The sequence below is a fragment of the Medicago sativa genome, chromosome 6 (assembly GCF_051527215.1).
Source record: "Medicago sativa cultivar Bolivia chromosome 6, Bolivia_mono, whole genome shotgun sequence".
Taxonomy (NCBI): domain Eukaryota; kingdom Viridiplantae; phylum Streptophyta; class Magnoliopsida; order Fabales; family Fabaceae; genus Medicago; species Medicago sativa.
The window spans coordinates 4,533,300-4,548,751 of record NC_140754.1 but is presented as its reverse complement, the minus strand read 5'-3'; the positions used below and the strand labels follow the sequence as shown (position 1 = coordinate 4,548,751).

At 31.7% G+C, this 15,452-nt stretch overlaps 2 protein-coding genes across 2 annotated transcripts; one reads left to right on the top strand and one right to left on the bottom strand.

Moving 5' to 3' along the window:
* Window positions 1-1,917: 1,917 nt before the first annotated feature.
* On the bottom strand, window positions 1,918-4,575 carry LOC146912206 (cytochrome P450 82A1). The gene is made up of 2 exons (XM_085719825.1): window positions 3,524-4,575; window positions 1,918-2,886 (listed from the first exon to the last, which is right to left on the bottom strand). Exons 1-2 carry the CDS (start codon window positions 4,532-4,534, stop codon window positions 2,257-2,259), a joined length of 1,641 nt encoding a protein of 546 aa, XP_085575951.1. The 5' UTR covers window positions 4,535-4,575; the 3' UTR covers window positions 1,918-2,256.
* An 8,181-nt stretch (window positions 4,576-12,756) lies between these two features.
* LOC146912205 (metalloendoproteinase 1-like) lies at window positions 12,757-14,855 on the top strand. The gene is made up of 2 exons (XM_085719807.1): window positions 12,757-13,575; window positions 14,448-14,855. The coding sequence occupies exons 1-2, from the start codon at window positions 12,804-12,806 to the stop codon at window positions 14,678-14,680; spliced, it is 1,005 nt and encodes a 334-aa protein (XP_085575933.1). The 5' UTR covers window positions 12,757-12,803; the 3' UTR covers window positions 14,681-14,855.
* The last annotated feature ends 597 nt before the right edge of the window (window positions 14,856-15,452 follow it).

The following is a 15,452-nucleotide window of genomic DNA, read 5'->3' as shown; positions in this document are numbered from 1 at the left end:
ATTTATGATGTTTGCATTTTATATGGGCTATTTTAGAGGACTAAAAGTATCCATTTTTTGTAATTTTTTTTAAAATAGGGACTATTTTTAGAAACTATAATATTTTGTAGGACTAAAATTACCATTAAAATTTTAGAGACCAAACCTAAAAACTCATGATTTTGTAGGACTAAAAACATATTTAATCATCTCAAATTAAAATGTCTTATTTAAAATATTACTTGTGTATTAGAGAAATGATTGAAAATGTTGATTTTAATGGTAAAATGTGTTTCATTTACTTAAATATCCTTATAAATTAGATGCAAATGTATTTTTTTTTCTTCTTCTTGGTGTGCGCGTGTTACTACGTGCTGGTCTTTTTTCTTCGCCCGTTTGGGCTAAATGCTCAATGTTCAACGAAATACAACGTTTCTTAGTAAAAAAGGATCGCGACTCAAAGATTAAGAGAATCCCATTATCAATTTTGAAAATTGTTCACCCGACTGTTAGATTTTTCAGGTAAAAAATACAGGGTTCTTGATAAAACGCGATTTAAAATCCGAATCTACAACGTTTCGCTTTAATTTCAATTAGTTTCGATTCAGAATTCAATGACCAGGTGAAATCCCATAACTAATTTGAGAATTAATAACTCACAAGAGAAATATCAACGAATTGAAATGTTGCTTGCTTGAGTATGATGATGGCAAGGTGTTAAGGAGTATATTTGCTAAGAGGATTTTCCAGATAGCTTGAATGAATCATGATTCAAAATACAATTCAATCAAACATGAATTTGATAACACGTGAAACTCCTTTGGTGGTTTAATCATGTTTCAGACTTTGAATTAGAAATAAAAATAATAATAAAATAAAAATATCTAGGCTGCCACAATATGCTTCAGTTAACAAAAATAAAAATATTTGTTGTTGTGAAGATTGGGAATTTTCTGAGTTTGGAGGAATCTCAGCTTATGAAGGTTTTTTCAGATCCAACACGATTTAAGGTTAAAAACAAAATGAAAATTGCATGACATTCCAGATCTTCAATGGACCTGAGTAGTTGATGTGAAATTCCGATATTAACCCTGTAGTTGATTGTAAGTTGTAACTTGATATTGTCATTTTGTCTAATAAGCTATTATGAATAGTGATTCAAATTTTGTTACCATAAATTAAATGAGCAATGGAGTATATATAAATTTTTAATTTATGTAAGTATTGAGTATTGGTTTGGGTGAATGGTATAATAGTTCATAGTTAAGGAGAATAATTCTAGTTAAGTCACTTCAAGAATTTATTCTAAAAATTGATTATAGTAATCAATTTTAAATTCCAATGATATTGATTATAATATCTTATTATATTGATTAAACTAATTTTAGTGGTAATTTTATGATTTTTAGAATTTATACTAATAGAAAATATAAAAAATAAAATAAAGCAATGATAAGTTTTAGTGACAGGCACAACCACAGGTGGAGGTCCATAATGTTTTTAAAATGGTCTCCTTAGAATTACCTATGTTTTGTCCGTAGGTAAAGGTGGAAAACATGTTGTGAGTCAGTGACAACCATTTGGCAATGACAGACAGATTTTACTATGAAAATTTTCCCTATAGTGACGGATTTTAGCTGTCACTACAAGTCAAATTTCTTGTAGTGATACAAAAAGAAAGTATGGGTTGAGTCCGAACGCGTACCCATACTAGCTGGGTGGTAAATCCACCCCTGTTTCTATGGACCTACAATAAATTAAGATGAGGACAATGACAAGAATTTTGAGCTTGAATTTTAGAGTATTTTAAGTTTACCATTTTGACAATTACTCTCGTGTCTTTTAGTTTAATTTCATATAAAAATTTATTTATTTAATTGTTTTTATGTCATTTCGATCATTCAAATATCATCCAAATATCATGGATCTTCAAAAGAATTAGAGCCAAAGTAATAAGTATTATTCAGATGAATTAAAATGAATACAAGAGAAGCTTATAAATGAACTATTATTGTCTGGCAAGAGTACACAACTAACAACAAAATCATTGAGACTCTAAATACTGTTAGTTATCACTAACAAACCAATTGTAACACGACATATAGAAAACAAAAAAAAAATACACAATTGACAAACACTAGTGTTGAAATTTGAAACGTAGCTCATGAAACATAACTCATCTTTACAAAACCGACTTGTAAGGTGGTGATAACCCCCACTTATAAACACATACTCAGATCATATTTTGTCCGATGTGATACTCTTCAACAACTAGAGTCACATAATTTCATAACATTTTGGAGACAAACAAGGTTTAACCAAAACCTCAAGTGGAGTAACTTTGGTGCTAGTAAATTCAAGGACTTCAGCCAAATCAATTGATTCAGGAGATAGATTCAAGATGTCAAAAGAATGCAAGAAATTAGCTAGAATATAATGAAGCATATGCAAACCAAGGGACATTCCAGCACACATCCTTCTTCCACTTCCAAATGGCAACAACTCAAAATTTTGACCCCTAAGATCAACATCTTTATGAGTGGTAAGAAACCTTTCAGGTTTGAATTCTAATGGATCTGACCAAACCCTAGGGTCTCTATGAATCTTCCATAGATTTGGCATCAATCGAGTTCCCTTTTTGATATGGTATCCGCCTATTGTGCAATCTTCTGTGAATTCGCGAGGTGACGAAAATGGAGCTGGTGGATAGAATCTTAGTGTCTCTTTAATTATAGCATGAAGATATTCTAATTTATTAATATCTGACTCTTTTACACAATTTTCTTTTCCAATTTGTGTGTTCAGTTCTTCTTTTACTTTTTTCAGTACATGAGGGTTTTTCAATAGTAAAGACATTGCCCATGTAAGTGTTCCTGCCGTTGTGTCACTTCCTCCTATGATCAATTCCTACAAATAAAAGTTCAAATTACATAAGAAAAATATCTCCCAATTAAATAAATAACCTAATTTTTTAACAAGAATTATACAAAAAGTAGCTTATCATATGGATTGGTTAGAAATAAGTGTCAAAAAAAATAAGTTTTTTTTGGGGGGAAAAACAATAATTTATAAATTTAAATTAAATTAAAATATTCTCTCCCTCACCCACCACCAATTTATAAGCATCTTTTGGATGAAAAAAAAATTCTCCCTAAATATAAACATTCTTTTAAAATACATTTTAGCGGTTGATGACATAAATCTGTATTGGTGTTTCAAAAAAATTACAGAAGAAAAAAAAGAATATTTTCTCTTGAAAAAAGAAATACATATTTCTAATAACATTGTTCATTGTATTGTATCATTTCAATATATCAAATTACTTACTTATCACATCCTTTTTTTGTAAATATATGTAAACAACTCATATATTTAGACATCCATAAATATATTAAACATTCATTCGACCCTTTATTTTATTTCTATCTCTCCCTTCATACCACATTATTTACCCATCACATTACTTTATTTATTTCTGTCTCTCATGATGTTAAATAGGTGTTATTGTGTAAAAAATGACAAAGAAAGAGTATTATATACGTACCAATGTTGTTGCTTTGATTACGGTATCTGCATCAAACATCTCAATTGGTTTGTCATTAAGCACCAAAAGCATAGCATCCATGAAGTCTCTTTCCCCCACAACCTTATCATCACTACCTAAACCCTTCTTTTCACGATGCTCTTCCAACCACTTATTCAACATTTTATCAAATTTCTTAGCACATTCTTTCATTTCCTTTTCATGACCTCCTAAATCCAACCACCTTAAAAATGGTACACCATCTCCCACAGTAAATGTCCCAATCAAACGCATAAAATCCCTTATATTTTCCAAAATTTGTGTTGCTTCTTCCTTATTTCTCTCTTCCACTTCACCAAAACATCTCTTCCCAACAACCATTCTTAGTACCATATTTAATGTCAATTGTGCGAACCATTTATTCAACTCGACCGATACATAGTCGTTAGTATTAGACTCGCTAGTACTAGACTTAGTATCACTGAACGGTTCAGATTGCAATGACACTTGACTTTGATGGGACCAAGCATTAACGAGTTCTTTAATCGAAGTTTGAACTTCTGAAACACGAATGTGGCTCAGAAGTTCAACGCGGTGCTTAGAGAGAATCTCTAAGGTAACAATTTTCCTTAACTGACGCCAATATGTTCCGTACGGTGCCCAACCAATGAAAGCTTGATTATACGACATGATTTCAGCTGCAACAGGCTTAGGGCGTGACGAGACAACTATATCATTTTTGGTGAAACATTCTTTGGCTAATTCCCAGTTGTTTATTACCAAAGCTTGTGTAGCACCTAGCTTGATTGTGAATATGGGTCCATATTTGTCAGCTAAGGCAGCTAGGGTTTTGTGGGGTGTTTGTGTATTTCTCATTAGTGGAAGATGGCCTAGTATTGGCCATGACCCTGGAATTGTAGGAGGTTTTTTGGTATGAGAAACTTTGGATAAACAAAATAGAAAGAAAAATAGGGAAATTAGAGAAATTAGTGCTATGGTAGTGATGTTAAGATAGTTTAGGACTAACTCCATTTTTTTGGTTATGAATTGATAGGCTTGATCATTGTGGTGTTGAAAGTGCCATATACTTGCTTTTATAAGGATTTGTGTGAGTCGTGCATTATTTGCCATTTTTGATAGAAGAATAGTCAAACGGTGGCTTACTGTTGGAAGAAGAGCCAAAACATGTCAGAGTATTATTGGATTCTTTGTCTCCTACAAAAATAGGCAATAAAGTTACTTGATGTGCAAGGATAATATACTTTGGCTTACTACTTTTGTTCAAAGGCTGTCCTATTTTTCTACATTCTCTTTAAATTCTTTTTTTTTTCCACATTCAAGGAAAATCAGGTGGTTCAAAATCCTTTTTAATTCTAAATCACTGCTGCATCTTTTTAATCTACATAATTATGGGTCTTGCTAACAAATATTTCTAAGACACTCTTTAAATATTTTAAATTACGGAATTATTCTTTATAAAAGTTAACTATTTCAATTTTCAAAGCATTGAATACACAAATTTTTATAAGTATTTGTTAACATTTTCAATAAATTATTTTTATATAGATTAGGTTTTTCTTTTATGTTTTTTGTGATTTCGTCATTTTAATGTATGGTATTGTTTTGTATGTCGTTTTGGATAGTGTTGTTTAAATCTATCTTATGTGGCGTTCGTTTGATTAAGATTTAAATATCAACCTCAATTATCCGTATATTTAAGGTTGTCAACGTTGTAAATTCAGAAGGCGACAGTACTCTGATTGTTTGTATTTTGTCACCTTATTTTTAAATATTTTGTCATTTTATGTAATTAACTTAAATGTTGTAAATTTGATCGCAAATCATATTTTTCATTTTTTACAATATTAATTTGAGTTTGTTTCTAATATAATTTATCGATTTAAATAAATAAATAAATAAATATTATTTCTAATGTGCACTATCAATCTGTTGTTGCCTCAATTTTTTCTTCAAACGTGGCTGCTCACCTTTGGGCTGGTTCAGAACGATATCGTTTTTGTAATCCTACAGACAATATATTATTTGTTTATTTAGTTATATGGATTATGGAGACACTAGAGCATGTTACAAAAAATCTAGATATTAAAACTTGATGTGCTTTTGGTCAAAAAACTTGATGTGCAAGGATAAGATTCCACCGCATATACAGAAACAAAAAACTTTTATAGCCGCCAGGGTTTGATTTTTTTTTTTTTTTCCTTCAAAAGTTTGATGTGATTTCCACAACTGGACCACATATTTTTTAAAGTAGGGAAGTGTCAAATATAATTTAAGTTAGATAGATATGCAAAATTTTACCATGTGACGTTGCCAAGCTTGACTTACCGTTGATATGTTTGTCTCTTGTTGGCAGAAAATTTTCCAGTCATATATTTATATATTATCCTTGCTCATCAAGTAATTATGGCATACACTTGTCGCAAAGAAGAAGAAGATAAGTGTGTCGAGATGTTACGGTAACATGTTAAAGTATTCATGTGTTTGGTTGAGGTGAAATAGAGAAGAGAGAAATAGCAGGCAGAGAAAAAGGAGAGAAGTTCAGAACTTCTCCTGTTTGGTTGCAAAGAGAAAAAGAGAAGAGAGATAAAAACACATGGGACCCACACCTATTTTTGGTCTCTCCAAAGTAGCGAAGAAATAGAGGAGAAGCACACTTTTTCTTTTTATTCCACTAATACCCTCATGAAAATGTTGTAAGTTTGCACATGGCACGGACGAAATGCGTATTGGGAATGGCTGTGATTGGTGAGTGATAGATAAAGTGTTCCTTTCCTTTGAACCAAAAAAAAAAAAAAAATGTTCCTTTCCTAATATACTTAGGCTGAGTAGGACAAATACAATGAGTAAGTAAACTTTTTAAATTTGTAACCGAAAAAAAAGGTAAACTTTTTAATTTACTTAATAATTATTAAATTGCATAAAAACAAATAAGTTAAACTAATTAATTTAATTTAGCACCAAAAAAAACTAATTAATTTAATTGATATAAAGTTTAAATAAATAATTTAATTAATTAAAATAAATTTGAATAAAAGATTAAATATTTTAATAGATATTTTTTTATTGTAGGGACTAGGGGTATCTTGGTACTTTTATAAATAATCAACACTTCTCTCTCTTCTATTTCTCTCTTCTCTCTTTTATACCAAACAACACATCAAATCTACTCTATTTCTCACATATTTCTCTCTTCTCACTCTCTCTCTCACTAATCTCTCTCTTTCCAACTTCTCTTCCAATCCAAACACAGTTTGGACATAAGCTTGTTGCACACCACTTGAAATTCTCATTTTGTTCCCTCAAAACTTGATGATGCTATTGTTGTTTATAGCTTTTTTAATTCTTGGTTACTATATAATGTAAAGAAAGTACATATAGTGTTAACGTCAAAAAAAACAAAAAGTACATATAGTGTTTTTCAGGGGTAGGCAAAAATAATCATAAATTAAACCGAACCGTTAAACCGAACCAAACTAAAATTAACCGAATCATTACATTGGTTATTGAACTGAACTGTATTTTGAAGACAGTTTACTAACCAAACCAAACCGTTGTTAAACTGAATTGTATTGTTAATAATTGAAACGAACCGAACCATTACAACATATACATTGAGAAATCATATCGCATTAAAATTCCATTTCACACAAAATCATATCACAGTGAGAATTGTATTGTTTGAAATGTCTTATATATGGTTGATTTTGGAACAATATATATATATATATATATATATATATATATATATATATATAGTTGAAATGATACGGTTTATTCATAAGCGGGATTTACTATATCTATAGATAAATCTAATAGATAAATCCAATATTAAAAATTCAATGTTGACGTTGCAATGTGAAAGTAGTGGTGCATACAAACCACCAAAGACGAATAAGAAATTGAAGTTTAAAGGCATGAGCTCAAGAAAATGTTATTGTCCGTTTAGGATACGTGGTTACTTTGAGAAGTAGACAAATGAATAGTGGTTGATCATTCTTAATAGAGTTCACAACCATGAGTTAGAGGCAATATTAGACGGTCACCTTCTTGCGGGTAGACTGAGAGAGGAGGAGAAGAAAAAAGTTGTTGACATGTCAAAGAGCTTGGCGTTGCTTAGGAATATTCTCATGGATTCGAAGGAAAAAAATCAAGAAAGTTTGACAAATATAAAACAAGTGTGCAATGCACATGCTAGGTGGTGAAACTCTATAAGAGGTGACAAGATGAAGATGCAATACTTGGTTGCAGAGTTGGAGAAGCATTAATATGCCTATTTCACAAGAACAAATTATGAGGAAACCACTCTTGAAGACATATTTTTTGCTCATCTGGAGTCTATTAATTTGCTTAACACTTTTTTCGACCGTTTTGGTCATGGACTCCACTTATAAAATTAATATGTACATAATGCCATTATTTAAGATTGTTGGTGTTACCTCTACCAACATGATATATTCTGATGCTTTTGCCTTTTTTGCCTCTGAAAAAGACGGTAACTTTACTTGGGTTCTAGAGATGTTTGGGAGGAGTCGTACCGTCTTAGAACACATATACAAAGGCAAATTTCTGTACTATGAGTTAGAGGGTTTTGTTTCTAGAGCCGCGTTGAGTTTTATCTTTGAGGAAGCAAAACACTCCAAGATAACCGACATTGTTAAGAAAAATTGTGGTTGTCTGATTAAGGCATTGTCGTACAGGTTGCCTTGTGCATGTATTTTTGCACTGAAGATATAAAAAAATTGCTTATTCGATTGGATGACATAGATCTTCATTTGCAAAGGTTACGTGTATGTGACGAAGAAGATGAAGATGATTTTTCTATGATGGAGGAGATAGTGGGTATTCGGGAACGTCTAAAAAAAAGTCTCTTAAAAAATGAAACTTCATATCAAAGAGGTGATGCGTCAACTAGCATTTCCAAAAGACACAATGTTGTCTCCACCTCCAAGAAAGGTGGTAACCAAGGGAGAAAAAAATGGTGAGGTCTACACCAAAAGAGTCATATATGGGTCGATTCTCATCTATGGAGCGTGTAGGTTCCCAATTTCCCGATTATCAATCATCACAAACTAAGTCATCATTTCCAAAGAGGAAAAGTGCACGTATTGGCAATTCGTCGTGTTCTCTATTTTCAACGCCTATTATACACCCGGATCTAGATTTATCATGCATTAAACATATACCAAAATCATGAGACCTTACATTGAAAATATTGTTAAAGGGAATGGTAATTGTGGATACTGGGTTATAGCTAGACACATGTGTATGGATGAGGAAAATCATGTATTGGTTCGTAGTGCACTTATTCATGAGTTGAAAACTAATAAGAGTGATTATTTGTCGATGTTTGGTTCGGATGAGTGTTTTTGAATATATCATGTATGGTTTACACCCTCCCACAAATATTGGTGGAATTGCATACTTAAATAAGTGGTTGACATTATCGGGCATGGGTCACATTGTTGAAACTTGTTACAATAGAGTTGTTTGGTCGATAAGTCCCAAAAGAGGTATATGTGAAACTTTTTTCTAAATATGAGGTGCTTCACCACTTAACAAACATGCCCACATCATGTGGCTTGACATAATTTCAAACAACTTTATTCATGTTTATATGAAATAAGGGTGTCCAATACCACCGTCTTGTACAGAATGGAAGAATCACAAGATTAGTGAGACTGAGAAATGAGAATTTGCATTTATGGATAGATAATCTTTGTTCAAAGACCACATGTCTAAGGTCGAGAAACTGCCAAAAAAACCAACAAATCATCTCAATCAAATTTATTGTGACACTATCACTCTCGAAAAACTAAGAAGAGAATTTGAAGTAATTGCAGAAGAGGAAGATGATTCCATATCACTGCCTAGTTAGATAGGCTATAACACTTTTTTGTCGATGATCATCTTTTTTTTGTCGATATTACACCGACATATTTTTTTTGTGGTAGGTTATGTAACGTCAATTTTTGTGGTCAATATGTAACTAACTTTATATAGATTATATAAATATATAACTTTTTTGTGATGGACAAAGCATCAACAATTTTATTCGTTATTATTATTGGTTGAAGTTGAAGTTGAAGCTCATGTCTGATACTCTGCCTTCAAGAGGAAGATTAAAGTTTTTTTAACCCCCACCAAAAATTTGAATGAGTTGAAGACACAACTTAACAGATACTTTGTACATAATGGTGAAAATCAAAGAACAACTCATGTATTTGTACAAGAGCCATGAGTAAATCTGGAGGCGGATAAAGATGAAGACAGTTGGAAGACCATTTATTTTCCAAAAGTTATTCATGATGATGGCAATGTAAAGTACATGTTCACGTTGATGGTTGAAAATAATATGTTACATCTTTGTGTCCACTCCATTAAAGTGTAATATGTATTGACAAGTAATTGTGTAATATGTTCGGAAAAAAATCTGTAATGTTGCACTTTTAATGAAATTCATTTTTTTGTGAATTGTGTATGTAATGACAAATTGGTGTAATTTGAATCAATTATGAGTGATTATGTCATGAAGAGTATTGAATGAGTTATGTTCTATTTAAATTTTTTAAAAAGAACAATGTTCTATTTAAATTTTTTAAAAGATAAATACAAGGTGACGTATATATGTGGTACACCCAAAGGTGAAAATCACTACCGTATACATGAGAAACCTCAAACCATCCTCCCAAAAAAACACTCACCTAACACCAAAAGCAATAGGGAGGGTTCTCATACGGAATTTTTTTAGTAGGGTAGTACTTAGTAGTTCTACTCGGCTATAAAAAAAATTAAAAAATTGAGGCTTATACCTTGTGGAGGCCCAGCTCCATTGAGCTGTTTGCACCCCCAAAATCCAACTCTGGGTATCAATGTAAGTTAACTCACGTTAGATCCACCGAATATGAGTTAACTCGTGTTGTGGTTATTTAAAAAAAAATATATGAGTATTACTTTTCCCACCCTGTTGACTTCTCGCGCGCCCTGTAAAATTTTCAAAAATGGCCTTTGCATTCCGGATTACGTAATCCGGATTGCATTAGCACCATGAAGAAAAAAAATGCCTAAATGATAGAACTTTAGATTTTGAGGGCGGAGTCCAGTCAGAAGGGACTTTTTGTCCAATAACATTTCTATTAGCAAAAAATGTCCTACAATTCAATAAAATATTAACACTTTCATTATGTAATGTAACCACTATGATACCAAATATGCATTAAGAATTAAGAATTAGAAATGTACCCAAGTAATTTGTGGCAAATGTCATCTCAATTTTCTCTGCAGAAAACTCTAAAACTTGAGAGAATATAACAACAATGTTTCTGTAAATTTTATTTATTCTAACCATTAGTGTACATATCATAAAATATCATTACTTTTTTCCATTTTATTTCACTATGCTATTATTATAAAATGAAAAAGTAGAACAATATGATTGACAGAACTTACATTAGAATATTAAGTGGAAGATCTAAAACTAAAAAATGAGAACAAAATCTTTGTACAGAAGAAAAAGAGCTAAGATCAATCTCCAACAGAGTAACCTCGGCATTTGGACTCTCTTTTTGTATATTGTCTCTCACTTTCATTGCCTTCTTCAAGTCTCTTGCACCAATCACAATTCTCACTCCTCTCTTTGCTAACACTCTAGCTGTTTCAGCTCCAATACCAGAAGTACCACCTTCCAAGTCAAAAATCAACAATAATAACAACTTCATTATTGATATCCATGTTACAAACATGTTCAGAATTGGTGCTGGTGCATTCCGGATTACGTAATTCAGATTGCATTAGCACCATGAAAAAAAAGGGTGTTTAGGGGGTGTTCAGATTATGTAATCCGGAAACATCATGCAACGTGCCCTATTTTTGAAGTTTCCGGATTACAAAATCCGAAAAAATCCGTAACTCCATTTTTCACCCTATAACAAAGGAAAACACCATTTCGGATTATGAAATCTGGAAACCTCAAAGACATTTTTGGAAAAAACATAGGGAGCGCGAGAATCTTATAGGGTGAGAAAAGTAATACTCAAAATATAAATTGAAATGAGAATCAGCAAAAACCAAAGGGAGTAGAGCAATTTTCCCAAAAGAAACCCATACATTTTAGCCCAAAGATGTCGAACAAGAACCCAACTTGTAGTGAAAGCCCATCATAATAGCCCTCCAAACAGGGGAAGCTTTGACTTTCAAGTGTACTAAACTCGATTAAATTGAAGATCCTGTTAGGAGACTATTCAACTATAGCCGAAGTTAAATAAGCATTCCATCACATTTTTTTTTTTTTTGAAAGAAAGCATTCCATCACATATACAGGTAAAATTTATACTCCCTCCGTTTCAAAATGAGTGTCGTTTTAAGTGTTTACACACATATTAAGAAATGCAATGATTAAAAGAAAGAGAATGATTATTTTACTAAATTATCCTTATTAACTATTGGTTAGTTTTAAAAGTAATACTTTGGAAGTAGTGTGCAGAGTATTAATTGGAGGGTACAATTGAAAAGAAAAAGTTATTATTGTATTGGAAACTGAAAGCGACACTCATTTTAAAACAATTTTTTTTGGCTAAAGCGACACTCATTTTGAAACGGAGGGAGTATTTAAAAATGTGTCGTGTATCCATTTTCTAATTATCAGTGCAGTTAATGTGCTGAGGTTGATTCCATTAGCTTGTAAATGGAGGAAAAGGAGACTAATATTCATCATTAGTTGGGCTTGCACCATAGTGAAAACCTGTTCTTGGTGCTTACACCAATAACTATATTTTATTTTAATTTTTTGATGGAAATTAAATCCCCAATAACTATGTGTAAATTCCCTTATAAAAAAAGAAAAAAATATATGTATAAATGCTCACTAACATTTTGAGTTGGGCTCATTAGAACTTTTATCAATTTGAAGCAATGGGTGCAAATCAACAATGTTATCAATGACATTATAAATAAAACAATATTATCAATGACCAACAAGGCAACTTTAGGATTATTATGGATTTTATAGCATTCCATTCATTCATTCATTCATTCATCTATTCCATCCATCCAATAAATTACCATAGAGCTATATAAAATTATGATTTCTAAAAATAAAAGGCATCTAATCGAAATAACAAAAAAAAAAAAATCATTGCAACACATACATTTTTTAAAAAGTCAAACTAGTCCATTGATATTGTGCAACGTATATCTTTTATTTGTGTATAAATACCCATACATCCAATTTATCACCCAAAACAATCATATATAGAGCAAATTAATATCACACTATAGTGCCAATATGGCTCTTAATTATCTTGTTAAACTTTCAACCTCTTTCCTTTTATTGCTCCTTTTAGAAAATCCATTTTCCATTGTTGAGTCAAGAACCATAAAACCTTCCAAGGATTCATTCATCCAAACTCTTCAAAACCTCAAAGGTGTTCAAAAGGGACAAACACTAAAAGGCATTGGAGAACTCAAAAATTACCTTAAAAGATTTGGCTACCTAAATGTTCAACATGATGCTACTCCTTCCACTACTCTAAACGACCATTTTGATGAAAACTTGGAATTTGCCCTCAAAGATTTTCAAGCATACCATCACCTACATGTAACTGGTCGTGTAGACACTACAACCTTAAAAATCTTGAGTCTTCCACGTTGTGGTGTCCCTGATTTGCCTAAACATAGTCACAAACAAAGTGGTTTAGAGAAGGCTTCAAGCTATACCTTCTTCCAAGACTCACCAAAATGGAGAGACTCAAAAAGGAATTTGAAATACATGTATAAATCAAGTGTTGATGTGTTGAGTATGGATGTTGTGAGAAAAGCGTGTGAGAACGCGTTTTTAAGTTGGTCAGAAGTTAGTGATTTCACATTCACGGAAGTTGGGGATGCCAACTCGACCGATATAGTGATCGGATTTCACCATGGTGATCACGGTGATATTTACCCTTTTGATGGGCCAGGAAATGTTCTAGCTCATACTTTCCCTCCAGAAGATGGAAGGCTCCACTTTGATGGAGACGAAAACTGGACCAACAATCCCACAAGTCTTAAGGATAACTTTGGTAAGTAATATTAAATAGAACGACATAAATTAATGAGAAATACATGAATTTCATCTAATAAAAAAAGAAAATATTAAACTACAATATTAATCTCTTTTATCATTTCTTTATCATCTAATAAAAAAAGGAAATATTAAAAATACAATATTAATCTCTTTTATCATTTCTTTAACTAGTACAGAAACTGAAATTTAATTACTCTCTGCTTCATATTATAAGTGGTTTTAGAATGAAAAAATAAATCATTGTATGTCCTTTATAATTTTAATAAAATATGAATTATTTTTTCTATAGAATACTCTTAACTAATATTAAATTTTTTATCAACTTTTTTCTTTTACAAATATGAACTAATATACTAGCATGAGAAATATTAAGGTATATTAGAAAATTATGCAATATTTTGCTTTATAAATTCTATGATACTAATTACATTTTTTAATTATGTATCAAAGTTTAAACGGCTTATAATATGAGATGAAAGGAGGAGTAATACATATATGTCCATAATGATAATACAAATTTAATGTACAATTTTTAGGTTATCATGTTAGGGATCGAACCTCTAACGCTTGTATCAATCTACTGGTGTCATCGTGAGCTTAACTCAGTTGGTATGGACAATGCATAAAATATGCAAGGTCCGGGGTTCGAACCTCGGCCACCACCAAAAAAATCTACTGGTGGTAAAGAAAGTATTTTTAAAAAAAACTCTGGTTTATGAAGAAAAAAATTGTTAGCGGATGATAGATAAACTCATAAAACACACCTTTAATTAGTAATTAGTGCTTGCTTATGTTCAAATTGTTTCAAACTTTTCTGTAGATTTTCATGTTGTTGTGCATGCTTAACTACAACAAAAATTATTTCAGGTCTTCATGCTGGATTGTTGGGGAAGGAATCTATTCCCTTCCAAAGACCAACGGCTACGGCAAAACAATTTGATTTGGAATCTGTGGCTTTGCATGAAATGGGTCACCTTTTAGGGCTTGGACACAGTACTGACCAAAATGCAGCTATGTATCCCTATTGGGCAGGTGTAAGGAGAAATCTAAACCAAGATGATGTGGATGGAATCATGGCTCTTTATGTGCTTCATAGTTAACAAGAAATAGAAACTAAAAAACTTTGTTCCACACTTAATTAAGTTATGGGAAATAATGGTTATATATATATTATATTTTTGTAAGTTGGCTGCTAACTTGGTCAAAAGTTGGTGCGAGTTACATGTGTAGTTATTGAGAACTAAATAAGACACTACACATTAGCGGTTATGAGCACGATTGAGATGAGTAGGTGTTTAGGTTATGTTTTATAGAGGCATTAAAGAAACACTTTTCAAAGTAGTATAGATAAATTTTAAAATTATAGAACATTTGAAAAATTAGAAAACTTCATCAAAAAGAATTATATAATTTTTTTTTAATAAGCTAAAATGATATTAGATTGCAAAAAAGGTTAGATTTTCCAGCGCGAGGTGTGCCAGAAAATAAGACTAAGTCAACAAATTACAAAGTTCAAAAAGGGACCAAAAGGAAAAAGAAAGATACAAACTAAGTAATAACTTTCAAGCATAAGTTTGGATTAAGCTACCAAGAGTGTGGTAATCAAAAGAGAAAGTAGCGTACTTCGCTTTCAACCACCAAAACGTCAAAAGCTTAATTTTATCAAGCAGCTTAAATAAAGAGTGCACCTTATGCTTGCAAATCCGGTTGTTTCTTTCACTATAAATTACCCAAACAAAAGATAACCAAAAGAGATGTAGAGTTGACTGATGATGTTTAGAAAATCCTCCTAAATGACTAAATTGATGTAAACGATCGGTAATGATAGATAGCTGGACTCACATAAACGACACCCAGTCATTGCAAAACCAT

Bases quoted from the DNA above. Each gene is read 5' to 3' on its own strand.
- LOC146912205 (XM_085719807.1), top strand. From the start codon at position 12,804: ATGGCTCTTAATTATCTTGTTAAACTTTCAACCTCTTTCCTTTTATTG. The intron at 13,576-14,447 runs GTAAGTAATATT...AAATTATTTCAG, and splicing joins AAGTCTTAAGGATAACTTTG to GTCTTCATGCTGGATTGTTG.
- LOC146912206 (XM_085719825.1), bottom strand. From the start codon at position 4,534: ATGGAGTTAGTCCTAAACTATCTTAACATCACTACCATAGCACTAATT. The intron at 2,887-3,523 runs GTACGTATATAA...TTTTATTTGTAG, and splicing joins TAATCAAAGCAACAACATTG to GAATTGATCATAGGAGGAAG.